At 46.3% G+C, this 27,445-nt stretch overlaps 2 protein-coding genes across 5 annotated transcripts in view; one reads left to right on the plus strand and one right to left on the minus strand.

Moving 5' to 3' along the window:
- Nucleotides 1–11,515, plus strand: part of LOC117583289 (Down syndrome cell adhesion molecule-like protein Dscam2) — a 28,271-nt gene extending 16,756 nt beyond the window's left edge. The window contains exons 11-34 of one of the 4 annotated variants that reach the window (XM_034271525.1): nt 51–151; nt 316–520; nt 2,445–2,576; nt 2,670–2,819; nt 2,948–3,093; nt 3,205–3,340; nt 3,765–3,884; nt 4,060–4,212; nt 4,280–4,802; nt 4,873–5,083; nt 5,152–5,407; nt 5,479–5,622; nt 6,114–6,422; nt 6,478–6,633; nt 6,859–7,038; nt 7,134–7,508; nt 7,692–7,817; nt 8,306–8,621; nt 8,981–9,144; nt 9,255–9,503; nt 9,564–9,791; nt 9,852–10,068; nt 10,227–10,490; nt 10,626–10,677. In XM_034271525.1, the coding sequence (XP_034127416.1) occupies nt 51–151; nt 316–520; nt 2,445–2,576; nt 2,670–2,819; nt 2,948–3,093; nt 3,205–3,340; nt 3,765–3,884; nt 4,060–4,212; nt 4,280–4,802; nt 4,873–5,083; nt 5,152–5,407; nt 5,479–5,622; nt 6,114–6,422; nt 6,478–6,633; nt 6,859–7,038; nt 7,134–7,508; nt 7,692–7,817; nt 8,306–8,621; nt 8,981–9,144; nt 9,255–9,503; nt 9,564–9,791; nt 9,852–10,068; nt 10,227–10,490; nt 10,626–10,677 (4,913 nt within the window). Of the gene's footprint in view, nt 1–50; nt 152–315; nt 521–2,444; nt 2,820–2,947; nt 3,094–3,204; nt 3,341–3,764; nt 3,885–4,059; nt 4,213–4,279; nt 4,803–4,872; nt 5,084–5,151; nt 5,408–5,478; nt 5,623–6,113; nt 6,423–6,477; nt 6,634–6,858; nt 7,039–7,133; nt 7,509–7,691; nt 7,818–8,305; nt 8,622–8,980; nt 9,145–9,254; nt 9,504–9,563; nt 9,792–9,851; nt 10,078–10,226; nt 10,491–10,569 lie in introns of those variants that run through there. The other 3 variants (XM_034271527.1, XM_034271526.1, XM_034271528.1) reach the window with 3 other exon arrangements.
- A 14,955-nt stretch (nt 11,516–26,470) lies between these two features.
- Nucleotides 26,471–27,164, minus strand: LOC117582875 (ubiquitin-conjugating enzyme E2 S-like). Its single transcript, XM_034270944.1, has one exon. It carries the CDS (start codon nt 27,134–27,136, stop codon nt 26,507–26,509), a length of 630 nt encoding a protein of 209 aa, XP_034126835.1. The 5' UTR covers nt 27,137–27,164; the 3' UTR covers nt 26,471–26,506.
- Nucleotides 27,165–27,445: the final 281 nt, after the last annotated feature.

Below are 27,445 nucleotides of genomic sequence, written 5' to 3' on the forward strand. Positions count from 1 at the left end.
CCAGAGTTTTGGCATTTATCAGGTGGTAACCGTCTCTCACTTCCTTCCAGACACTGTGCCGGAATTGATTTACACCTTCATTGAGCAGAATGTGCGTCCCGGGCCATTAATATCGCTTAAGTGCTCCGCCAGCGGCTCACCACCGCCCCAAGTAAGCTGCCACACAAACCCCCCACAAATGTTTTATTGGCCTTATTATGCAATATTATAACGTACACGAGCACGTACACCCACACATTGCTAAATAATCGCTGAAATTATGGCCTGCAGAAGGTGCCGCCGGTTCTTATTGATTTTTGTCTGTGCTCATTGCAGTTCTCCTGGCTGCTGGACTCGCAGCCCATTATAGACGTCTCGCTGCATCATCGCTTTGCCATCGGGCAATTTGTCGACATGTCCGGTGACGTGATAAGCCATTTGAATATCTCACATGTGCGACCCGACGATGGCGGTCTGTACAGGTGCGTGGCCACCAACTCGATGGGCAGTGTTCAACACTCGGCGAGGTTAAATGTCTACGGTAAGTTGCTATATTGACCTACAAATAAGAATGTTTTGAAGAATCACTGCCTCCGTCCGCTTTGTTATCGCGACCCTTTTGTATGCTGGCCAAACAATGCAAATCCCAAGGGGCTCCGAATCCGGTCCATGAACAGCAGAAGCAGGAGCAGCAGCGAAATCGGGAATCAGGGATCGCCAATCGAGGAGAGAGCTGATTGGAAACGCTGCCAAGGCAACGAAACAAAAACTGAATGTATAAAAAGGAGTGCAGAGATATGGGGAAAATAACTCTGCTATTCAGCAAGAAAATGCTTGGCTGCGCGTCAAAGAAAATCTCTTGAGGCAGCGACATCGACTGCGACAACAAGGAGGCAGGAGGCATGAGGTAGCAGGCAGCAGGCGATGATGATGTTTCTTTCATTCCAATCATGCCACACGATATGCAAGCAAAGCCGCGGCATCAATGCCTCGGCTTTTGCCCGCTAACAAGCTGCCGATGCCGCTGTTCCCCCTGCTGTGGCTGTGTCTCTCCAATTTCAGAGTCTTCGTGTGAATTGCCGCTACCAATGGCTGTTATCCCGCATACAAAACTCACAGATAATCTCTGTGAGCTCACATCGGAGCATAAACTGTAAATATAAAACTCTTAGCATACGGGAATCTTGCACGGTATTCCTTTCCCCCACTGACTTGGAACTTTTGGGCATTGTAAGCAGTTCCGAATGCGTAATCTCAACGTGTTAATAATGCATAAAGGAATGGATATGTGACAGATATAAATCATATGCCCTTCATGCCAAGTGATTGATGATGAACGCTCTGTCAGCTCCAATCCCTGTGTGCCATATCCTCATGGTTGCCTGTTGTGTCTGTGTGTGCTTGCGTATACTTGATATTTAAGTGGGCGTGCGTATTGATGATAAATGATTCTGTTTTGAAAGCTGTCCAGGCCGCACTTTGAGCTGAATTGAAAATCAAATTAGCCACGGCCAGTTGTTCCCGATGTATCTAGAATGTGAGCCAATGAGTGAATGACTGAATAAATCAGTAGATGGAGAGACCTCCCCCAGAGTGTAGTCAGTCTCCTTCTGGGTTTCAGTGGTTTTTCCTCTACTCGCACACTGACATGGGCTGCCTCACATATTTATGTCAAAATAGTTTCGATTATGACCAGCTCTAACCACAAACCGCTCCATCTCCTGCCATGTCCACACCGCTCATCGAACGTAATGACTGCACTGCCCGATGAATCCTATTGGGTGGGTGGCAGGATAGCCACAGGCTCTGGCTCCGCCTGTTTAATTATGAATATTGCAATTTATGCAACGCATTCTACCCATGCAGACGATCCGCATTAGCAGCACTAAAAATGCATACATACAGCTGCAGTACACACACACACACGAGAGCAGCCTTGTGGCTGCATCTGCATTTTATGCATTAGCGTCGCTTGTGCGCCAAACGAATATAATTGGAAATATTCAGCATTCGTGTGCCGTATTCCTGCTTAATTGCATTTTGTAACTAATTTAATAAATTTCTCAATGCCCTAATACGAACAAACCCATACAGTTGCGGTGAAATTAACAGTACAGCTACTGCCCTGCCCTGTCATTCACTTGCTGAAGCAGACCCCCTGTAGCTTTCCATTTGGAGTCTTAATTGCAGCAACTGCAACTCCAAAACCAACAGAAAATAAGTGTTTGTCATTGATTTGAGTAGTTATAAAAAGCTGTTGACAAACTAATTTATTTTATCAATATTATACTTTTCTTAAGCAGAAATTAAACTTTAAATTTAACTAGAAACACCGAAATTACTTGATAGAGTTTTCATAGGGTTAAAGAATATTTAATCTGTAGTTTACTCAGGAAATATTAATCCATTTCCCAAAAAATATATCTAAAAGCTTTTCCTACAATCTCTTGTACGTTTCACTTCAGGACCACCGTATGTGCGAGCCATTGGACCGATCAAAGCCGTTGCCGGCGAGGACATAATTGTGCACTGTCCGTTTGCTGGTTATCCCATCGAACAAATTAGATGGGAGAAAGCGCATCAGGAATTGACAACGAGTAAGACAAATTGGAGAAGGGCGGTCGACAGCACTTTACACATTCCAATGTTCTTCCTGCTCTTTCTCCTTACCTCACCCCCTATCCACACAGGCACACACTTTGAGCTGGCCACAGTGGCCGAGGGTGGGCAGCTGGTCATCAAGAATGTGGAGCCAGGACGGGACCAGGGCATCTACACGTGCATTGTGCGGAGTCGGGCCGGCGAGGAAGCGCGCCGTGACATGCAATTGAACGTGAACAGTAAGTAGAGGGGACTCTCAGGGGGAACTGTCAGCCTCGGCACTCTCTTTTGCACTCCACTCCTCCTGACACACACACACACACACACATTAATGTCTGCCCGCATTGTTGGCTAATCGCTCATCAAGGTCCGCCCGTCATCGAGCCCTTTAAGTTCCCCAAGAACCTGCAGGAGGGCGGCCGCGCTCAAATCACCTGTGCAGTCTCCTCGGGCGACATGCCCATCTACTTTAGCTGGAAGAAGGATGACAGCTCCATTCCTAGCAGCCTGCAGGTAAGTCCTTCGTACAGCCAGTCCTTCTTCTTTGTTTCAAACTGTCCGAATGGCATCGAGAAAGTTTTGCACGTCTTTGTCGCTACTCTTGTGTTTCTTTCAATTTACCAGATTACCGAGAAAAAGGAGGAGTTCTACTCGCTGCTGGTGCTCAAGGACATCAGTGCAAAGCACAGCGGCAAGTACACCTGCTACGCGGGCAACGCGGCTGCCAAGGTGAACTACACGGCAGAGCTGCAAGTGCGGGGTGAGTGGCCTCTACTGGGATGGGCTGGCAATGGAATGGGGATGGGGATGGGCATGGCCTGCTGTGTGTCTATTGAAGCGACTCGCTGCTGATTCAAAAATAAATCACACAGGATTTGTGCGCCAGTTGCTTGCCCTTTTTTCGGCCTACACTGAGAGAAAGATTGTATGAAATGAAGAATACAAAATATAATTTGATGAAGTTTTTTCATGAAATTTCCATTTCGATTGATTTGTTAAACCTTTTGAACCAAATCTACTTTCTAAACTCCAAAACTTGACATCCTCTTTCCCTCGGTGTATGCACACAAAGCTAAGATATACACACACACGTGCACACACCTATCCGAAAGTTGTTAATTTTGTTGTTGTTTGTTCTTCTCTCCGTTCGTTACGCTTTGCTCTGGGTTCTGGTCACGTTTCAGTCGCACCTCGCTGGAGCTACGAGCCCATGGACACGGCCATTATGCTGGGCAACACAATATCGATAAATTGTGAGGCGGAAGGATATCCGATTCCAGCCATTACCTGGTTCAAGGGTCAGGGTAAGTTTGCCAATCAAAATCGTAACCCGGACCTAGGCACACGGCTCATTAAAGTCCCAATGGGCTGAGCCTTGGGTCGCCTATGCCCAAGATCCAACTTGACAATTAACATTTGGCAGTGCTGGAGTCTGGAGTCTGCCTGGTAATTAGTTAAATTAAAAGAGTCCCATTGCAGGCAAAGCCTCGAAGGACTTCAAGCCCCTGAGCATGCGTAATCACTCGCTGCTGCTGAATCTGGCCACGGACAACGATGAGGGTTACTACATGTGCCGCGCCACAAACGAAATCGGAGCCGGCCTCAAGAAGATAATACGCATCAATGTGAATGGTAATTGGAGCTCAGAGCATATCACAGCCCGAATGGGTTGCTTTAATGTACCTTCTATTTCGTACAGAACCCGCTCGGTTCGAGCAGCCCGCTCGCAATATTAGTTCCCGCCGAAATGATCCCGTGACCCTGGACTGCCATGCCAAGGGCGATGAGCCCATCACCATTGGCTGGACCCACAACAATGGACGCATTGATCTGAACAACTTTCGCTTCAGCATTGCCGAGATGAAGACGGACAAGGGTGTGGACTCACAGCTGACCATCGGCCACTCCGATCGCCATGACTCGGGAGTCTATCGTTGTGTGGCGGAAAATCCCTACGGTCGCGCCGAGCAGATCATTTATCTGGCCGTGCAGGAGAGACCCGACACGCCCTCCAATCTGGAGGTCTTTGAAGTGGGCTCCCGCACAGTGAAGCTCAGCTGGCGTCGACCCTTCGATGGGAACTCCCCAGTCCTCAGTTATCTGGTGCAGTATCAAGCTCTCAAGTATCTGCAGTCGCATGCGGCGCTGGGTGCGGCGGGGGGCGACTGGAACGGGCTGAACGTCATCAACGTCAGTCTGCCATCGACGAGTATTAGTCGCAGGTATGTGTCATGTGCGTCCTTGGTATGTTTGCCTTTGCCGAGCCATGTTGTGTTTGCCCTCCTTTGACAGCTATGACAGTGACCTGCGCGAGAGCGCCATTGTGGCGGGTTTGACGCCGGCGACGACGTTCCTCATACGCATGCAGGCCATCAATGAGATTGAACGCAGTGCCTATACCGAAGCCATCGTGCTCAAGACCCAGGAAGAGGCGCCCACAGAAGCCCCATCCAATGTTCAGGTGCAGACAGGCGGTGAGAGCGAGCTAATAGTCACTTGGCAGGTGCGAAGGGGGACAACAGGAGTGTGGGATTGTGGGTTACACCGCATAATATCTTAAACTAATTGCAGATCCCGCCCCGAGAGTCCTGGAACGGTGAACTCATTGGCTACACGGTGAACTGTACCGAGGAAAAGCAGAATATCAATTACATTAGCGTCGTGAATAACTCCCTGAAGTCAGTGATTGTCGGCGGTTGGGCCACCACCAAGGCCACGCTGCGGAGTTTGCGGAAGTACACCCGATATGCTGTCACCGTGCGGGCCCTGAACAGCTTCGGCTCGGGCCCTTGGAGTGCGGCTATCTTCGGCACCACGGCCGAGGGAGGTGCGTATATCTAATGAGCTCGATATGCAATCTATGTCCTACAACCGGGTGTCCGGGTGTTACTCTTACAGTGCCCGAGGCAGCGCCACAGAATGTCAATTGCACGGCCCTGTCTTCGCAGAGTCTGAAGATTTCGTGGCAGGAGCCGCCGCTGCAATTCCATGGCGGCATTATACAGGGATATAAAATCTTATATCGCCCAATTGTGCATCAAAGTGAGTACATGCATTTTCAGCCATAGCTGTAGTTCCAGTGTTCCAGTGCCAGTTTCCGTGGCAGCATACAGCGACTGTGAATGCGGCTGGGAGTTTGCAGTTGGCACTTTATGACGCTGATTTTGTTGATATTGCCAGTGCAAGAGCGCTGTGCAAACAGCAATAGATATGATATGTATCCAGACAGTCAGTCATCCAGCCAGCCAGCCAGGCAGCCATCCATCCAGCACGGACCGCGTCAGGAGTCAGAGGGAAGTGGAGCCAGCTAGTTGCTTGACTTTATTGGTTTTGGCGAGGAGTTCAATGTGCGATGGCAACGCCCCAGTCCCTTGATGAGACTGCAAATTGTTGGTTTTGGCACTGATTTATCAAATCTTATCAAATCAATATTGTCGTCAACTGGATATATGAGTATATACAGTTCACGGTTGCCAGAGCTGCAGTTAATTATAAATCCCCTCAAATACCTTTCTATCTTCCCCTTTGATTAGTTGACTTTCCTGCCAAGCTGGAGATCAAACGCACCTCGAATCTGGAAACCTATCTGCATACGCTGCACAAGGCCAGCAACTATTCGCTGAGGGTTCTGGCTTACACGGCCACCGGCGATGGCTTGGCCAGTCAGCCCTTGTACTGCCAGACGGACGACGATGTGCCCGATGCACCGGCGGCCATTAAGGCGGCAGCGCTGACGGCAGATTCGATTTTGATTTCATGGCTAACGCCGAAGAATCGCAATGGCATCATCTCCCACTACACGGTGTATGCTCGGGAAGCGGGCCGCAAGGGCCAGGCCAAGAGTGAGTAGTCCAAACACGGACAGTGTGTCTGTATGTAATTTTTCTTTTCGTACAGCCCACATGGTGCGTGTGGACGAGAATGGGTATCCGGTGACATTCGAGGCACGCAGCCTCGCCGAGAATCAGATGTACGAATTCTGGGTATCCGCATCCACGTCCGTGGGCGAGGGCGAGCCCACATCTGTGGTTGCCCAGGCCACCAATACGCGAGGTAAATACAGTATTCGTTTACACATACATACTACATACATAAATACGTATATAAAGCATGCAACTTTTCGCTTTAATTAAAAATTGACATTTATTCTGTGAGCCAGGGAAAAGCCACAAAAGCCGCAACATTTTAATTTCGCACACTTCGCACACCTAACTGTTTGCCCATGGGCTGATGTGGTCCACTCTCTCTGTACTCTGTACTCTGTCCTCTGCTTTTCAGCGCCAGCACGCATCGCCTCGTTTGGTCAGGTGGTGCGCAAGGCCGTGGGTACGGGACTAGTGCTGGAGTGCCTGGCTGTGGGAAATCCCACGCCGAGGGCACGCTGGCTGACCCGCGACCGCCCCGTCACCTTCAGTCCCTTCTATGAGGTGACCAATGAGGGCAACCTGAAGATACACCGTAAGTGGGTGAATGGGTGGCAGAGCCTGAACGGTATTCGCATTAACATTTATAACCGATTTTTCCATTTCCCCTTTTCCCTGACTGTCTGCCAGGCGTTGAAGGCAGCCTGTCCGGAAATTATACATGTACGGCGAACAATCTCTTTGGCAGTGACGAAATCCAATATCAGGTCATTGCGATGAAGCCGCCCGGCGCACCACAAATCATCGTGCAGTACGCTTCCGCCGACAGCATACGTGTCAGCTGGGACGCGCCAGACGATGGTGGTGCGCCATTGCAGGGCTACAGCATCTCCCACCATACGGCCGGCGAGAGTTGGTTCAGCACCGAGCTGCTGCCGGAGAACAACGCCTACACGATTACGAGCCTGAAGTGCGGAAATCAGTACATTATAAAAATGTCTGCACATAATATGGTCGGCTCTGGTGTGTCCAGTGAGGAAATTAATGTCTGGACCAAAGGCAAGGGTGAGTGTGTTCAAAAAACTAACGAAACTTCATACCCCAAGTTCGCTAGGAGTCCGCCACTGAATGCAAATTTCAGTGCCCGACCGCAAGCGCCACTTGACGGTGCAGCCGTCAACCTGAATACTTATGCCCTGTCCAATTCTCTCCCTTTTCTATTTTGCAATTTCGATTGGTATTTTGCAGCCTCACAGGCGCCAAATGGCAACGAACTAATTGCCACCAATGCGACGTGCGTGAATCTGAAGCTGTCATCGTGGCACAACGGGGGCTGTGGCATTCATCACTTTTCCATAGAGCATCGGCCGTTGGGTAAGTGCAAATTAGCAACGAATTGGGAATACGCGATCATCGTAGTGGCTGTAGTGGGTGGAATAACCTATCGATGGATTAACTCCATTGAACCAAACATAATTGGCTGTCTGCTTATTTATATTGCCAATTGGCTGTATGATATGCAATTACGTAAATAAATTATATTATGCACAATTGAGAGTATCCAGGCGTCAGCTTGGGCGCTCGGGCTTCTTGGCCTCTCTCGTTGTTTATGGATTTCCATTAAATTAAATACAGTTAATATAATTATTTTTGTTTTCAATTAACTGACCAATCTACAGCCATTTGTACCCATAAATATTTATCAAATTTATTCCGTATTCCCTGCCGTGTGCACCGTGGCGTATGATGCATAATTTCCTCTTTGTTTCTCTCTCTCTCTCTCTCTCTCTGTCTCTTTATTCCATTTCCCGTGTGTCTGTGTACGTGTCGGTGTGTGTTTGACCTCTGGCATCAACCTGCAGGCGACATACGCTGGACAGTTGTCACATCGGATATTTCGAATGCCGAGGAAAATCGTGAAAATTTAATCTTCTGCGACTTTCTGCCAGCCAAGTGGTATCAGCTGCGCATCTCCGCCACCAACGATGCGGGCAAAACTACGGAGCATTATCATTTCAGCACAACGAGCATTGACGGCATCACCATACCGCCACCCTCGGTTTTCCCATCGGAAAACGATTTGATGAACAATCTGATAAATGCAACAAATCCCACCAGCGGTGATTGGTTTTCGACGCTAATTGTCATCGTCATCATCACGGTCTCCATCATAACGATGTAAGTGCTCCAGCGCCAGGGCCATGGGCCCATGGCTGGGTGCCAGCAACTGGGGAATTCAATTGGGAACAGCGACTGGCCTAAGAAGTCCTAGGGAGGCCCGCATTGGGGTTCGCTGGTTCTTAATTGCTTGCGAATGTTAATTAAGGATTTATTAACTGTCCTGACAGGGCTTTAACGAGATTTTTTCTCACCCGCAACGAAATAATAATACATTTTGTGCTTTAAGGTTTGGTTTTCTGCCTAAAGAAAATGCTTTAGCGATTACTTCAAGAGTCATTCGGGGGGACAGGCTTTCTTTCTTCATCTTTCAATTAAAGCCATAACGAAGAGTCATAAATGTATCTTTACCTCTGCAGAGCTTTGACTATCAAGCACCGACGCACTCTGTGCGGACCCATGGCCGAGGGCTACGAGAGTCGTGCCCTGCCAGGCGAGTACAAGGAGGAGCACGAGAACCGGCGCAACCAGCAGGTGTACAGCGCTTCGCCGGTGAAGACTGTGGACAAGGGCAACGAGTCGGGTGAGTCCGAGAGTCAATTGAGGTGTAGGCTGTGCTGTGTACGTGTCCCGTGTGAAGGCAGGCAATCAACCTTGTTTTTTCTTGCCCTTTATCATGACTCCCTCCTGTAGAAATGTACGAGATTTCGCCGTATGCCACGTTCAGCGTGAATGGAGGCCGCACCGGGGCTCCGGCCAAGACTCCCACACGTGCCGTGGCGGCACAGACTCCACTCGACTACACCATGCAATTCAAGACGTTCGGCCACCCGGAGGGTGAGAATCTGAATGCCACCGCGTATCCGCTGCTGCCCACCTCCGGCTTTGGGCACGTGAAGAGCAAGTCCAGCTGGCACAAGCAGCGCTACTACAACACAGATGGTAACCAGCTCTGCCCTGAAGATTATCCTGCAAATTATGTACATGTATCTCCCCGATTAGAAGAGTCCACGCTGAGCAAGTCCATGACCATTGTGGCTGGCTCGCAGGCCGGCCACTCGAAGAAGTCGAGCGCGGGGCGCAGCGCCAAGAATGCCGGCAGCTCGGTGGGAGTGGTGGCCGAGTCAGAGTCGGACACGAGTATTAGTCCCAGCACCGAGTTTTCGAACATGCCCACCTATCGAGTTCCTTGCAAGTCCTCGCGCAGCAGTGACGGCCGCGCCGTCGTAGGTTCGTATAGAGCACGGGCTCATGGGCGTTTGATCGCACCCAACCCATGCTATCTTGCAGATATGTTCCGGCCCGACTCCAGCACCGAGTCCAACAACGACCAGGGCTCGCCGGCGCCCGAGCGGCGCCACAATACGCCGCGCCATGTCCTTGGCCTGGGTGTGGGCGTGGGAGTGGCCGGCGAGAAGAGGAGCGCCGGCCAGCGCAGCCGCAAGCACGCGGCACAGCCCAGCAACCAAACGTTGGAGCGACGAAAGTGCCCTGGTAGTAGCAACAGGTAGTTCAGGTACCTAAACCCTAACCAATCCAAATCAATCAAAAGCAATAAATAAAGATCATGATCAAAAGAGCAAAGAATTAGCGAACTAGAATTAGCAGGAAGATAGACGATCCAATTCCACTTTTAGTTACGCGAAGTCTCTTCCCTTTCCGCAGTTTAGACAGTGAGGTCGATGCGGAGACGGCTGCCTCGCTGGCCGCCTCTATAGCAGCCATGGCTGGGGCCGGAGTGGATCGGTCGGGAGGGTTTCGTCCGCCCGCTGGCTTCCACGATGGCCGCGAGTTCCCCAGCCAGGACCAGAGCGAGTGCGAACGAGAGCAGCGCGCCCTGGACCTGGAGGTGCAGCGCGTCATGGAGAGCACCGGGGACGCGCAACTGGCCAAGATGGACCGCGAGGAGTTGACCTCACTGCTGGCAAGGTAAACTATACAACTGACGCGAAATGAATTGAATTGCTGCTCCCAGTGCTTGACTGTAGCTTGTATTGCATGCCCGTAGCGTCTACCTACCCCGCACTTGAAACGCAAATAACTAACCAGCCCTGCGCCCCCTAGGTATCACGAGAAGAAGGAGCAGGAGCGACAAGAATACACGATACACGTATAATAAGTACACCGCTAAATGGTGGCGTTAACTAAAACGAACACCCAGCAGACACGAACACGCACGAGTACACACATAAAGAGATACAAATTGTGGCATTTAAATGCATTTAGCCAAGTCTTAAGTGTTGTTCATTAAGTGTATAATAGGCATTAAGCAGGCACCCAAAGTTCTCGCACACTCGAGCAAATTAAAGACTATATCTAGGCTATAGCTGATCTACGAGTATAACTAACTATAACTGATTAACTGACTACTGATTACCGATTATCATTCACTAAAGATTCACCACTGATGTTATATTTAAATCAATATCGATATTGATATTGATATTGATATTGAGTGGGGGCGAGTGCCGGTGCATTTGCTAGCTAGAAATATACCCACATTTATACATACTAGATACCAATCCATCTACATACATACATATACACAAGTACACGTGTTTACACCTATATTCATACATAAATACATACATATATGTGTAATTCAATTTGTTGTGATAAATTAAATTGTTCTGAATTACCAGCTGATGTAAAAAACATGTCGGGTTAATGAACAGCGGATAACTGGATTGACACTCTCCCGCTCTCAAGAGCAAAGAGCACTCCTCAAATAGTGTTTTGCAGACACAAAAATAAATATATTTCTTTTTTTCGATGTCATTTGGTTTGCCGGAAAGGGCTTTCCATTCATTTCAACTGATTGATGAAACTGACGCAAATCTGTTACTGCATTTATTGGGCAAAAATTATTGTAATATTTATGGAATTTAATTAAAAAGTAGATAATCAACAATAAAATTGTATTGCTACCATAGGTAAACATTTATGTGTATACATACACACATACATACGTATATGCATAGTACATCTGAATCAATATGTATGTATGTGTAGATGTGTTGGTGGTGATGGAGATGGGATGCGGCGCAAGCCAAAATCCAAATAGCTGCAAATTAATTAAATAAAAGATGTGTAAAAATAAACAAAATCAAATCCTGGTAATTTCATTAAAACCAAATTTCCAAATGCCAAGCTGCTAGGGTGACCGAATATTCTACTTATGCTGCTGCCAGGTCCTATGGTTTCCAAACTCTATTGATTTCCGTTTCCCCTGTTTGGAGCTGGGAAAATATTTATGCAAGCAAATGAGAGCAAACCAAATCAATCAAAAGCACTGCAGACTAACCACAAGCCAGCGGTCGCCATCCAGACAAACCGACCCAGTCGTCAGTCCCCGCACCCCGAACCCAATGCCAATCCAAGTACCAGCTAGGACAGCAGATGGAACGCACGTCAGTTAGGCAATCAGTGCAAGTTGGAGTTGGCGATGGCCGCCACAATGTGGCTGCAATTTCCCTAGGTAAACGCAACCACAAGATGCCTTTGACAAAGCATGCACACACTCACAGAACACAAACCCACACAAACACAGCTACAGATAGAGACAAAAACACGCAACGCAGTTGGAGGCAGCATTAAACATGCATGGCATGGCATGGGATGTCATGGAATGGCATGGGATGGGATGACGCTGCTCTGTTTTCCATATGTTTGTTGCCTGACTTCAAACTTTGTCAATTTTCACAAATGTTGGCAACTTTTTCAAAGTCCTGTCGGTGAGGTAACATTTGCGCTGTATATGGCAGACTGACACACAGCTGCCAGACAAAGCCAAACTAATGGGATTACCAAAGAGTTAGAAGGCAAATATTTAGTTCACCCTAAAGGGAAGTGCAACTTTCAGCCACGCACACGGAGTAATAGCCACGCAACAGGAAGAGACAATCGGAATTGAATTGAACTAACTTCACAATTGTTATGATTAGTGGAAAATGGCTGATGAATAGTCAACGCTGTGATAATAATATGGTTACTCATTTATTACATGTACTTACTATAGTTCTAGCTGCTGCCATAATCTGCGACTTTTACTTTTAGACAACTCCCTTAGGCGGCTACAAATACTATTTGGCACTTGGCATTTATCACTTGTTTGCAGTCTAAAATTGCTTCCAGAAGTTGTTCTAAAGTCGTTCAACAACAGTCGAGTGGGCGAAGAATGTAAAACTTGTTTCGATCATATTTATTGGTTAACAATAGCTAAAGGCTCTGCGCTGTGCCAGTTACTCGTAGGTGTAGCCCCAGGTGAGTCGATTCTAAGCCAAGCACAAAACTTTTACTAATTAACATGCAGCCAGCCATTTGCAAAGTTTCCAATTCTCCTATCGAACTGGTTAGGGATTGAGCAAATTTAAGGGCGTTTGCCGGCAAAGAGTTAAGGAGAGAGATGGGAGACAGGGCGTAATCAAAACGGTAATTGGCTGCATGTTTGCATGCTGCCATTGTGCAGGCTGCCGTTCTGTTGCCTCTGTGCATAATAATTATGGAATGGGATTGGATGGGATGGCATGCAGTGGGGACTCTTACGCTCTGTGGGTCCGATTGCCATCTAATTAAGCATGAAAATACAGACCGCAGCCATAAGCCAGAAGACAGTTTGTTCAGCCGTTTGAAAGTTGGAGTGCACTTAAGGCGCATGCAAGTTTTATTAGGAGGTGCAGAAGGGTGCATAAGGATGGCTCCGGAAGTCCAAAAATCGATTCTGCAAACCGCACGCACGACATGCACTTTGGGGTGTAGTATTTAGGCTTAACGCTGACATGATTCCCGATGCCATCAGACGAGAGACAAGGGACAGGAGACAGGAGACGTCAGGCAGTGGCAAAGGAAACTTGGTCCCTCGCTGCTCTCCCTCTCCCAGCGTTCGTCTCAAAATCGATTTCAATTAGTTAAAGCTGCAAGGCAGGCAAGTCTGCAACAAATAAGCACAAAATTGCAAAGGGATAAATTTGAGCAGCAAACACAATGCAGGGCAATCAGCTCGGGGGCTCTTCGAGTAACAGTAAAGGCAGCAGCAACAGCAACAACCAACGCGCTTGCCACAGCTCCCAGCTCCCAGCTCCAGCTTCAGTTCCAACAACAACGACAATAATGCAATTTAAGCAAATTCAAAACCCAAAATTGCAAGAGGTTAGTAGTACAAGCAGCACACTTGTTCCAATGTAGTTGTAATGCACACAGGAAGCCCGCACACCCACACAGGACACACACAAACACATGCAGGACATGGCACAGCCAGCAGGACAGGACGTTAGGCAACCACAGCTCGGGCCCGAGCCCGATCCCGAACCCTGCGCCTGATGCACTTGCATTTAATAACGTCCTCGTCCCAGCACTTGCCCTGGCCCTGGCCGCCCATATATGTATGCCAGAGATAGTCCAGTTCGGTTGGCCTCCACTACGCAGGACATTATCTCCAAATGCCGGGCAAATGCAAATGTCCTTTGATGCATTTGCACATAGCGCCCAACTGTGTCTCTGGGTGCTTTCGCTCCCATCCGAGGTCGTAGATTGAAATGCAGTTGCCTGCCGCCTACTGACTGCCGCCTGCCTGGCCAGTGCCTTTAATTAAAATTCTGAAATTACTAAAGGTAAATGGCTTTAGTTGCACTCGCATTGCATTGCATGTGCTAGCTATAAATTGCTGCAACTGTTTTAATACGAAATGACAGGGAAAACTCTTGGCCTCTGAGCCTGCTCTGGTCGTTGACATCCTTGTGATTTATGCCTGAAAGAAATGGTAAAATGTTTTCGGCACAAGCACGAAAATATGTGTAGGCATAAATCTGATTTGATTAGAACATATTTAATGCGCCCTCTGGTTGTAACTTTAGTAGAAAAGCAATCGCTTTAAGTCATGAAAAGGGTTGGGTCGAAGCAAACAGCAGCAGCAGCACAGCCAAAGGAAAATGCAAAAGGATGAGCTAACTTAACATAATGAGTAGATGCGGACCGCCATAGTCGAGGACGGAGCTGAATCAGAAGCCAAAGCCGTAGCCACAGCCACATCCTCATCCACATTCAGTAGCCACATCCACTGCCGCAGAAATGCCAAACAGCTGCTGCCAAAGGCACTTGATGCCGGCATGATGGGGGCACGCCCGCCAAAGGGCTGACTGGGTGGGTGCATGCTTTATAAAGACAGAACATAAAAAATGCAAAGAAGTGTTACAAATACAAACAGTCAGGGGAGACAGACATACAGCCAGCCCAGACCGACAGACAGACAGAGAGACAGCCAGACGCACAGCCAAGTGCAATTCATGTGGGACTCACTTAAATAAAGTGCTTTTGCATTGCCTGCCTGACTGGCTGGCTCTGGCTCTGGCTGTGGCTCTGGTTCCCTCTGGCAGGATGCGGATACGAGTGCGAATGCCGGATGCTGCTGCTATGTGGCTGTGGCTGACTGTCTGCAAGACCAACTCCATGATTATTTGAATTATCACAGGTTTATCATCCCCGTCTTCCCATTCCCGTTCTGCTTCTACCACACTTCTACCCGTGTGCAACATGTGAGGTGTTGGATTCATTATAATTCCTTGCACCGTTCAACTATTTAACACAAAGCCTTTGTTGCAGTCGCTTAGTCCTCGGTTAAGCATTCAATGGAATTAAAGCGTTCCTCCCCAGCTTTCACTGTCTTTACGCAATGGCCTGTTGGGCTGTTTTGAGTGCGCAATGGTGCCGCCTCACTGGGGTATCTTCACGCTTGGCCGGAACGCTCGTCCAACCCAAACTAAGACTTGTTAATTTGTTCCAGCTTTTTTTCAAACATTCAGTCCAACTTTTCCCTTTACGACGAGACCTTTTCTTTCCTCTATTCAGCCTTTTGTTTTTGCTCATTCAACGTTGATCGGTTCCCAGTTCCCAGTTCCCTGCTCCCAGTTCCATGTGAGTTCTTTCGCTTTGTATGCAGTTGTCATCGTTGCTGTCGACGATGTCGTATCTGCTTGTCGTCTCAATTGCCCGGGGTATATGGAAACCAATTCAACTGGAAACACAGCCAATTGACTGTACGAGAACATGGAAATATTCAAATTGAAATCATTTATGAATGTCTAATGAATTTTGCGAGTGCATAACGTTACACCACGAGACTGGGTACGATATTTTCTTTAGTCAAAGACACGTAAGTAAATCTAAGTTAATTTACAATCATTTATATCCATTAGAGAGAGAGTTATGGCAATGATATGAAGTTAATTGTCATATTTTATCTTGACTTTTGCATTTGCTTTATGCAACACAAAGACTTATTTTTTCTTGTATCTTTTTCTCCAAACAAACTTAATGCCGACATAATTTGATGAAACTTTTAAATGAAAAACTATTTTATGCACCTTTGCCATTCATGCCCCTCATGGCCATAAATATGTCTGTGGCATGACAAAGTATGCTTTTACCTTGCCCTTTAAAATCCCTAATTAATTTCGGTTCAATAAACATTGTGCCCAGATTGGGTGTAGTGTAGTAAATTCCTGACACACCCCCGTCCAGTTCAGGTCCACTCTCTCCCTTTGGCGTTTACATAATCAATATTATTATAATATTGCCCACAAAATCATTATCGCAACAGTGCAAGGGAAAAAAGTGTCTGGTTTAATTAAGGAGCCGCTAAATGAATAGATAGTTACGAAAACTGGGCAAAAGGGATGAGGATTGTGGTCCAATGTGGGCTGAGCAGCGCCGGAGGGAGCTGATTTGTAATCAGGTCAACAACTGGCCGGTAATTTGAAATGTGCATTAAATCGCACGTCGGGGAATACGTATAACAAACGGAGAGACGCAGATACAGAACAGATATAGAAGCGCTTACAGATACTGAGGGAAATACACAACAGATACAGATACGGATATATATTCTCAATGGCCGGGCCGAAGAGTTGTTATTTATTTACTTTGCTCTTTGCTCGTTGTTTATCGACACAACTCGAAGGAATTCAACGAGCACTGATGAATCGCCGGACGTAAGTATACGAATAAAAAATGCAGGAACGGAAATGAAAATTCATGAGAATAAAAATCTAATCAGAAAAAAAGACGAGACAAAAGGGACTCTCGCAGAGCCATCGGAAGACGCAGCAGGACACTGAAGATGGCGAAATAGAAACAGGAAAATAAGTTGAAAGGCACTTTTTGCGCTTGAGTGCTCTTGCAAAGCGTGTCGCATGCCACCGGAAACGGAAATTCACAGCCGCCCCCCCTCAGGACTCTCTCGGGCACTGGCTACTTACTCTGCCGAACGAATGGGACGGCTTGACTTGGCCTGGACTGGCTTCTAGCTCCTAGCCACTGCTGGACACTGGACACAGTCCCATGTCAATAGAAAGAGCGCACAGAGCGACAGACCGAGAGACAGCCAAAGAAATACAACAGAAAAAAGTGTTATCAAAGGCAGAAATGCAAATTTTAAGAAATTGAAACGAGTCGCAATATTTTTAAAAGCAGAAACTCTTTTGTATAAAATATACAAAGCGCCCTCCAGCAGCAGCCTCCGAAACGGCAGCAGCCCCATTCAGGGCATGATTATCCTTTACCCTGGGAGTGCACTCATTGCCCATGCATGCTAATAATTTGCATAAAATATGTATGTAATTACTCAGGCATTATTTGCATGTCAAATTAAAAACGAAACACTCGAGAGGGAGTCATACGCCGAAGGACAATTATTGCGTTAATTGCAAGACAAGGACAAGGCGGCTAACTGTCTCCATGCCAGGCCAGGACCACACCATCCAATATAATATTGACAATTTGTGCCTTCAAATCAAAGACGTAATGTACAGTCGCATTTAAGTACAGACTGCACAAGACGTGGCTCTGATTTGCATAAACGTTGCCTCTGCACTCGGCAGGCGACGGTGAACGATGTGCAGTTAATGCTGTGCAGCTCGATGTGGCACCCAGACATTGCAGCTGCAGATTTCAGCTTATTAATGCAGTGCTCGTTGTCAGGTTTTAATTAGTCTAATTAAACGTTCTGCTGTCCGTTGCCGGAGACCAGAGACAGACCAGAGTCCTGGTGCCGCACCACAGGTGTCAATCTGCACAAAGTGCAGAGGCAACTGGCAAATATTGATTGGCAGGACTCAATAAAATGTGTGGGAGTCTGTAGAATTGTTAAATATTTATAATGAAGATATTAAATATCTGACAAAGGACTCAGTAATTTTATACTTAATCAATTTAACGATTGGAAAAGAGTAAACAAAGGAATTTATTTATGCAATAAACGAACTGGTATGTTAGCCGATAAAATCCCTTAGTCAGCTTTAAAGTTTCCCAGGTATGCGAGATGGTAGATGGTAGATATAAGGAGCACCGAGCCTCTACGTGCCTTTAATGAGAATGCGACTTCCTTTCGCTTGTCGTCAGGAAGCGAAGAGCGGGAAGTGGGTGGCGGGATGCTGGATAGCAGGATGCCAGGCCACGAGAGCAAGCTGTCAATTGGCTTCAATCAAATCAGAGCATTAAAATCGCATTAATGCTGCAAGCGCAATGGCAACATCAGCAGCAATTTCATCAAATCTATGAAGATTGTCAGTCGGGCTGGCATAGCGAAACTATTTTTCACACGACTAAGCTAAGCGGGCCAGGAGCGGCATACCCCACGCAAGTTGATGCAATGGGGCGTTAACGATAAAATGATTAGCTGACACTGCCACCCCCCAACGTCGAGCACTCGAGCTCCACCCAGCTGCAGTGTGTGTTTGTGGGGGGAGGCAGGGCGAAGATAAGTTGCTAAGTAGTTGGGCGTTTGCATGCCCCGCACGGCAAAAAACAAATGAAACTTAATGAACTTTGCCAGTGACGGGTGGATGGTGCTTGGTGGGAGGTTGAAGCTGGTGCGGCATGTGTTCTGGGAAAACAACATTGACGCCAGCGAAATTCATCCGAACAAATGGCAGGCACTTTGCAGTGCGAGAGAGGAATCAACGGCAAGTCTGCCATCGCAGCACATAAGCTTCATCTAGTAAATTGATGCATGCACTCGACCCCGCTCCACTGGGGTCCGCGGCACAGTACTCGTAATGGCTGCAATAACCGCAACCGAATAAAATTCAATCTGTGAAATGCTCTCTTTGCTCGCATTTTATGCTGACAATCTGCAAACATAAGTGCTACGAAGCAACCAGTCTGAGCATCAGCATCAGCATCGGCATCAGCCTTAGCCACAGTCACAGGCTCCGCCACAGCATCAAGTTAAAAAGCACTCAACAAGGAGCGGGGATTGTGGAGCAAAAAGAAAGAGCGTATCGTATGTAACTACGGAAATGGCAAAAGACATGGTTCCAGCATCTAGTGTACTGTATCCAGAATCCAGCATCCAACCATACACCAACAACAAGCAGCCAGCCAGGCAGCCAGGCAGCGCCATTTGCGCCCTGCACTGCATCAGCATCAGCGCATTATTGGATGATTTATTGACGTCGATATGCTTAGTTGAGCAGCATGCAGGCAGCCATTTTTAGAGTGTCTGCGTGCATGCCCCCCACACACACGAACACACACAAACACAACATACTCATTCAAAAACAGTTACCGACACATACAGCCATAGATACACGTACTCGTACACACATGACTCTACATTAGCCTCATTAGGCGGATGCAGCGGCGTCACCAGAACGCATACAACTACAACGCGGCACTATCTTTCACCAAAACGGGTTTCTTTCTTTCGTTTTTAAATTGTTTTTTCGGCTCGGCATCATGGTGAACATATGGATTTAATGTCCGATTGGAGTATACCACATTGAAGATTGGGCACGCGCTGCACCCGACACGACACCAAATTGCATTTGCCTGCAGGGGCCAAGATCCATTGAACTGTGCATACAATTTTCGGCTATGCCACGGGGCGGTGATAACGCTGATATGCAAACACTAATGCCTTTGGATGGGATGGTAATGCTGTGTCGTTGCCAGCATAAACTAATTGCCAATGAGGATGGAGAAATCGGTTGTGCCCGAGGCCCCTGGCAGCCGATGATCAATGAGCCAGTGAAGCCGTCGTTGTCGTCCCAAAGGCGATGCAATCGATTGCTTTATGCATGTTGAATGTTTGCATCTGGCCAAGCAATAGAATACACATTTTCCAGATGCTCTGCAGGACAACAACACACAGACACACACACACACACACACACACTCACACATCCGCTTCCAAATATTTGCTTCCGTCAAATCAACAAATTCATACATTTTTGATGGCATTGCAAATGAGGCACTGTATGCCCCACCCCTCCCGCACTCACCATTTGTGCTGTCAGCAAATTTCATTTCTTATTGTCAATTGAGGAGTGATATGCTTTTAGCAATATGCAACAAACGGAAATGCACACTTGCGATTTTGCAGCGGATGTTGTCGCCAGAGAGGAAGTGGTAACTGGCTATGGAAGTCGGCAAGAAATTCGTTGCCATTATTTATGCAACATTCAATCGAGAGTAGCAGCCTGCATTTTTCCATCCACGAGTTCTATATACATGTGCAATGTAGATAGATTTATGCATTGCGTTCTATTGCACTAATTAACAAGAGCGCATAAGCAAGTTGGCTAATGGCTATGATTGCTCTTATTATTATACGAGGGAACAAAAGCGTTGTGCAATGAACCAATTTGCAGCTCATTGTTCGCAGCAGCTCGTATAATTGTCGGGGAAAATTAAATAACTCAATTTGCCTACAGCTGGTCAATGAATTGGATTTGTGTTTTATTTTAAATGCAATTTTGTTCCTTCAACAAAAGCAAAACGAAATGATACAGAGAGTGTGAGAGAGAGGGCAAAATAAGGTAATAGTAACGATAGCGACAGCCAGCATCAGCCATGGAGAAATTGGAAAAAGCACTCTCGCTGATTGCGTTACTTAAGTTGGCCAGAAGAAGGCCAAGTCGCTCCGAACCGACCGACCGACCGACCGACCGACCGACCGAGTGCAAGGGCGTCTGATTTATCGCCAGGAACAAAACGTGAGATAGTTGCCAGTCACCATTGACAGTATCTATATAGAAGTACATATACTACCCATGCACACACCACACCCCGCCAGCCCCATGGGTATCCACTGGCAAAGACAATCAAAGTTAGCACGTGTCGTAAATACGTTTATATACGAGTGGGAGTCGGAGCAGAAGTAGCAGTAGGAGTAGTAGTAGGAGTTGCCAACAAAAACCAGCATTAGTATGTGCATATTTATGCGAGGCGAAGCACTTAAATAGGTTCACTTTCCAGCACCACACCCACGGCCACAGCTACAGGTGAAGATTGAGTGTGCCGACAGGGTAAAGTTTAATTGAAAAATCTTTCTCAAGTGAAGCAAGTGTTTCGGAAAGTTTTTCTACTCCCGAGACCTCTGATTCAGCAGTTCATAAATACTTAGGTTCTAGTCTACCTATAAATGTAGATACGGTTGTACGTTATAGATCTCAGGGCTTATTTTAGTTGTGTTACAAAGTTTTTTCTTTCTGCTTAATATCAACAGAAAATTAATAAATAAAATAATTGAATATTTATAATTATGAGTTTTATGTACTATAGTCCCATCATCGACATCTTAATTTTAACCAAAACTTTGAAAAGAAAACAACAACAACCATTGCATTTGGTTTTTGATGATGTTCAACTCTTAGCGACACATTTCCATGCTGTGCTCTGCTCTGCAGCTATGCATGTAACCCCATGGAGACAGATGTTTTATTCCCACAACGCAACGATTTGTAAACCCCAACACCTTCCCACATACAGCGTGTTAGCGTGGCTGACATTCATGCTGCTCCTGCTGGATGTAAGACAAATAAAATTGTTCGCTTTTCAAGATTTCATAACGCTTCAATAAACTCGAATGCCGCCAACGACATTGTCAGCTCTTTAGGATCTCGTTAGCATGGTAGGGTGGGTTGGGTTTTTGCATTTGTTTTCGGGTGTTGTTAGTTCTACGGTTTGATTCATGTGGCGGCTGTTGGGTATATGGGTTGTCAGTTCAAATAAGACTCCTCAAAGTGGAACATAATGAGCTTCCGAGGTCCCAACACTTCAAGCACAAAAACGCAATTAAACTTGGGCAACCGCTGCCCACCCAATGGGGGGAAACTTTTCAGCAAATTGACAGCTAATTAATTTGCCAATGAGCTAAGAAAATTCGTGAGAGGCTACGACGGGGGCTGGAGTTGGTGGAGCGGCGAACACCTGCCAAGCTGACTGACTTATTTGCAAATTGGGCGCTTAAGTGTCTCGGGAGGATGCGCTTTATGACAGTGACAATTGGAGCTAATTAAGCGAGATTATGCAGAAAGCTTCAAGTTGAAATCTCTCTGGGCAGCGCTCTTGAGTGTGAAAAATAAATGAAATTCGTGAGTTGTTTGCAGAGCATAAATTTCAGCATTAACATGCTCATTGCTCGGCGGACAGCAGCCGGACAAGGACATGGACTGAGTGGAGGCAAGGGCACGGAGACGAGTAGGAATGAGGAAGCGACTCGTTTTCGCAATTTACGACGAGTCGATTGTAATAAATTAGCCAAAACTTGTTACGCAAACGGAAAATGCCAATAAAAATGTGTTGGAAAACGGAGGCTAATAAATTCTAGTCCTCCCACATCTGGCTAGTCTCAACTTTGCGAGTTTAAAGCTTAGCAAGGAGAATAATCCAGTAACCAGAAACCAAACATCCAACTGGTTAGCCAGAAACCGAAATACCAATCAGTTTAATTAAAGAAAAAATATCCATTGAATTTGATTAGCAGCATAGGGAGAGAGTAGGAGAAAGATAGAGTGAGAGGGATGCAATCACTTAACCAAGTTCTCGGGGCACACATTGCATTAGTTTTATTTGCACAGCGCTCAAAAACGCATTGCACTTCGGAGGCAAATCAATTGAATTGGCGCAATGTTGCCAGCCAACTTTGACTGCAGCAGCAGGAGCAGGAGCAGGAGCAGGATGAAAGGTGCAGAAGGAGCCGAATAAGGATCTCATTGTTGCACAAAACTTTAAAAAACTTTCGAGTGCCCATCCAACTTTACTCCTTCTCTCTCTCCCCCTCTCTCTCTGCCAACCCATTCAGTTGACTTTGAGTGGCTTTTGGTGTCTTTAATCTACATCCGCCAGTCAGTCTGTGAGTCGCCCGCCGCTGGCGTAGACATAATCATTTTACATATTCAACTTCTGGCTCAGTTAATAGAGAGCAACTTACGAGGAAGACTACGATTATGAGCCACAGTTTACTTTGCCATCAGTTTTACATTGCAGCCAAGCCTGAAATCAGAGTTACTCGTTGCGTTATTTGTATTTGAAATGCAATTCTGACAGCTCTCGCTCTCAATTTATTTAATGATATTTCTGTTGGCCAGCACTCAACTTTTGATAAGCCATAAAAGTTCCCCTTTTCGTAATCTGTTTGACTCCCGAAAGGTTTTCCAAAATGCATTGATTTTATATTTTATAATTTTATGATGGCTTTCGATACTTATCTAATGGCCTTCTATGGGTTCCAGTGCAGAATTTTAAATATGGCTTTTAGCATTTTGGAAAATGTTCGGCTAAGTTGTAGTCTGTAAATCCGTATCGATCCAACTAAGTACATGCTCGTGTATTAAAAGCCTCACTTCAAGGTTTATAATACATTGCAGTTCTGTCAATTCGGTGCGACTTAAGTCTCAACTCAAGAAACTAAATCAATCGTAAAATATTAACGTAATTGAATTTCAAGCAGAGGATTATAAAGCCTCGAAGCAGCTTTGGCTGCAATGCATTCAAGCGGGAGTCTAGTTTGACCCAATGGGGAAAGCTGGCATGAAATATTTATTCATTTCTGCTCTTCGCATGCAGCAAATCGCTCGTGAAAGGCTGATATAAATCTCACATACGCAACGATGGTCATCAGCCTGTTGTGGGGGGATGATTCGTAATTAAATGTCGTAACGCACAACAAAATCAGCTTTCTATTCACTACGTCGCATACGTGTCGTGCACACGGACAAATTGGGACTTTATTCGGTTCAGGTGCCAAGAGCACTGCAACTTCTGCACGTAAGGGAACAATAGCTGTAACTGCAGCTGGCAGCTAGTAAATATTTATGAAATTTTTCCAACAAACAAAATCTAACTAAGGCAAATAAATGCCTGGAGGCATAACCGTATTATAAAGTGCAATCGGAGCCTTTACGCACACACACACACACAATGAACAGAACGGGAGGGAGGTGGGTTGAACACGGAGAAAGATACGGAAGAAGTAGGTAGACACGTGCTGCCCCAGAGGACAATGTGACCGACCGATATGCAAAAGTTCCGACCACAGCAACGACAAAGTTGAACCGAAGGATGTGATGACATTGTCCTTAGACAGTTACCTGTGATATTTTGTGAAATGCCCAAGGAAAACACAGACCTGAGACCTGAGACCCGGCCCGAGACAGCTCCAATATGCAGTGGCGATTGGGTTGGAAAAGGGGCCGATGCTGGGCTAGAGGGTCCGCTTCGAATCATCTGCACATACTCGTATAAACAGGATTATGTGTCTCGGGGGGGTTATGTAAGTAAGCTTCCGTTGTAAATTGATTTTGTAGCAAGCCGGACACACTGGGGTAAAATGAAAAGGATTTTATCCACTTATTGTTGCATGTCGGGTGGGTCCGGCGTCCACCTGAAACTGAAACTACAAGTCCCCAACCGGACCGTTTCGTTTGCGCAAAAGCTGAATATCATACGAGTGAGAGAACGAGTAGATGATGCTCTCCCGTTTGAGTGAATGTATGTGACATGCTCAGAGGTCATAGTTGACTCGAAGGGCAGCTGAAAATGGAAACTGCTGCGGAAAAGTGCCTCCATTGAGGGATATATTTATTTGGGAGAATGCGAAAATATTTTTAATTTTGGCATAGCTCTGATTTGATTGTGTCTGAGTCTGGGAGGCCAACCGAGGGCGAATGTTTGAGCAATTCATTCCCGTTCCCTGTACATTTTCCCTTTTCTTTTTGTGTTGTACATTCTGCGGACCTTGGACAATTTTTCGATTTGTTCGTTTGACATCTGCTAGATGCTGGATGCTGGATGGCTGAAAGACGGGTTGTCTCCATTTCTTGGTGTCTCTCGCTCTTCCTCTATCTGTATCCTTCGGTCTCGCTGTCTATGCTTTTGATATTGATGTCCTTTGAAGTGTTTTCAATTAGTTTGCATTTCGCTTGTCGCTGTGCCTTCCCTGCCCATCCCTGTCCGTTTTATTTCTGTGTCTAGTCTCAGACAGCAGGCTGGGGACATATTAATAAAAGAAGGAATACCCAAGGAATGCTCTGCTGGCATGCCCTGTGACCAGATGACCGTCTGTTCAATTAGCAGTCGACTCTGGCTAAGTCGTGTCCGCCTCGGACTTGTCAGCTTTTGCCCCAAATGAGTTTCAAAGGTGATGAGGGAGCAGGAGCTAGGGAGCAACGACAGCACCTGTCTACATGTGTCCCCAATTGCCGCTCAGTCGGATTAGCTGCTTTCTGCCATCTCGATCCCCCGTTTGCACCTTCCGGCATTCCTGCTCTCCCGTTCCCTCTTTTTCGCATACGAAAACTGTGAACAGGTGGCAGGTGGCAAACATTTACGTAAACTGCTCTTCTTTTCGCCTTTCAGAGGGCCATAAATATTTGCGAAAGCTAATTCAGTGAGCATCTGTGTCGGGCTATGATCTTTGCCATTGTTGCTGCATAAATTTAGTCAGCTCTGAATGGGCTCTGACCTCTCTCTCGAGGCCCACTCTCCTCCCGGCCATCAGCATAATTTACTTGGACTTCCGCTTAGGCTCACTCTCTCCCACACTGTACATATTTTATGCCTTTTATCATAATTTATGCGTTGATACTGCAAATGCATAAAATTAAATTCAATTCGCACACACACATGCCCTCATTCCCATTCCCTTTCCCCGTCCCGTCTCGATTCTATGGCATCCATTGTGTTTGCGGACACATAACCCTGCTCAATGCATTCAAATTTGATTTAATGTAATGCCCACTCCGGTTACGCCCCTCTATTACCGTCTCTGACCCGGGTGTCGGCCCGGCCGGCACTGTACCATTTTTAGCTTAGTGCAAATGACGGCACACAATTTACATAAATTGCGTTTAATGTATGTATGCTGGAGTTGCTGGATATGAATATTCCGGTCAGAACCGGCAATGCAAAATGAGCTCGTACGTGGCTGATTGGATAATTGCCGGTAATCAGCAGCAAATGCTTTTCTAACCGTTGCGATATTCCAACTGGCACACGATGCAATGAATAAAAAATAGTAAATGATATTTTTCATAAAGAAATACATTAAATTTATGTGGTATTTGCATAAATGATTTACCAAATTGTATAATAAACTATTACAAAAATGGACTCTGAAACATTAAACTTGACTTTGAGTACTTCCCTTGAATAACATTCACTTGAAGAAAAAATACGCAGATGTCCATTGCTTACTCCCTTGCATCCCTTTTGTTTCTTAAGCTAAGGACAGCTGATAAAAATTAAAACTTACGAATGTCATATGGTTAAAAAAAAGATCAAAAGAATATCCATTAAAAAATCGGCGAAATAAAAACCATTCTAGGACAGAATTTATTTGCTGAAATGATTAATGATCTCGTTCTGATTGGATTTGATTTCGAAGGGTAGGTAAGGAAGAGTTTAGTGATGATTTATAGAGACATAGAGATGTCTACTGGTTCTTGGGCGATGACACTGTTTTATTTCTGCATTATGTTTAAACTAATTTCATAAATTATGCTAGGATGGCGCGTGATTGTTAAAAAAGACGACTACATAAATTAATTGGGACGCTTTCGTCTCGGTTTCTCTTGGTGTTTCCCCCGAAGCCGAAGCCGTATCCGTGTTCCTGCAACTGTTCCTCCTGCGCCTGAAGTAAGTAGATGCTTTAACTCCACTTATGCCTCTCATAACCTCTTCAACATACGCTTCTTCTCCTTGAGCAACTTCTCCTTTTTCTTGTCCTGCAGCTTCTTGTCCAGGTCCGCATGCTTCTTAGTTGAGGGTCCATCATCATCTTTGGCATCGCTCGCAGCGCTAACACCGCACTTGGCGGGCTGGGCATGGATCTCCGTCATCATGCGCGCTCTCTGCGAGTAGTCATCGTATCGTTCGAGCAGCATCTTGCCAGCCTCCTCGTTGAGTGCAGACTCCGGATTGGGCACAATCAGCAGGCATTTAATGGTAAGCAGTATGTGTTTGATACCCAGATCCGGCTTCCAGTCCTTCTTCAGTGTGTTGACGCAAATCTCGCCGTTGCTCGCCACATTTGGGTGAAAGATTTTGGTTAAGAAATATGCCTTTGGCGGCGTTTGTGGGAAATCTTTGCTGAGTGTCAGCTTGACGCGGAAGATGCCAACGGCGTACGGTGTGCCCGCTGGTCCGTCGATCAAGGCCTGTATATCGGTGACATCGCTCTCGTTTATTAGCACTTTAATGCCCTCCGGCGGAGTGGTTTCCATCTCTTGCAGCTCCCTCATCACCTGCCGTATCTTTTGCGGCGACAGGTTCTCCACATTGGAATACTGCGAACTCATGGCTTTTAATGTGCCCAACGGATGCTGTGTAACAGTTCGTGTGTGGAGGGTGGAAAACTACTCTTGTTCCACTGTCTTTTGCAGTTTTTGCTTGCTCCTGCTTGGTTTGGTTTGGGTTTCTTCTTCTGTTTTTACACGCTTTTCACTTTTAGGCCTAATAAATATTTGAAGACCTTTAAATTTTGCTTTGCGATGGATTTAAAATCGGTTTGATCGCCTGCTTTGTTGCTGTTGTTGTTTTCCTTCTTTTTTCGTCACATTTAAACAAATTCTGTCAAATTGCACACTTCACGCTCAACAACAACACGA

The sequence above is a fragment of the Drosophila guanche genome, unplaced genomic scaffold (genome assembly GCF_900245975.1).
Source record: "Drosophila guanche unplaced genomic scaffold, DGUA_6, whole genome shotgun sequence".
NCBI lineage: Eukaryota > Metazoa > Arthropoda > Insecta > Diptera > Drosophilidae > Drosophila > Drosophila guanche.

Coding starts and splice junctions, on each gene's coding strand:
- LOC117582875 (XM_034270944.1), bottom strand. CDS start 27,136: ATGAGTTCGCAGTATTCCAATGTGGAGAACCTGTCGCCGCAAAAGATA.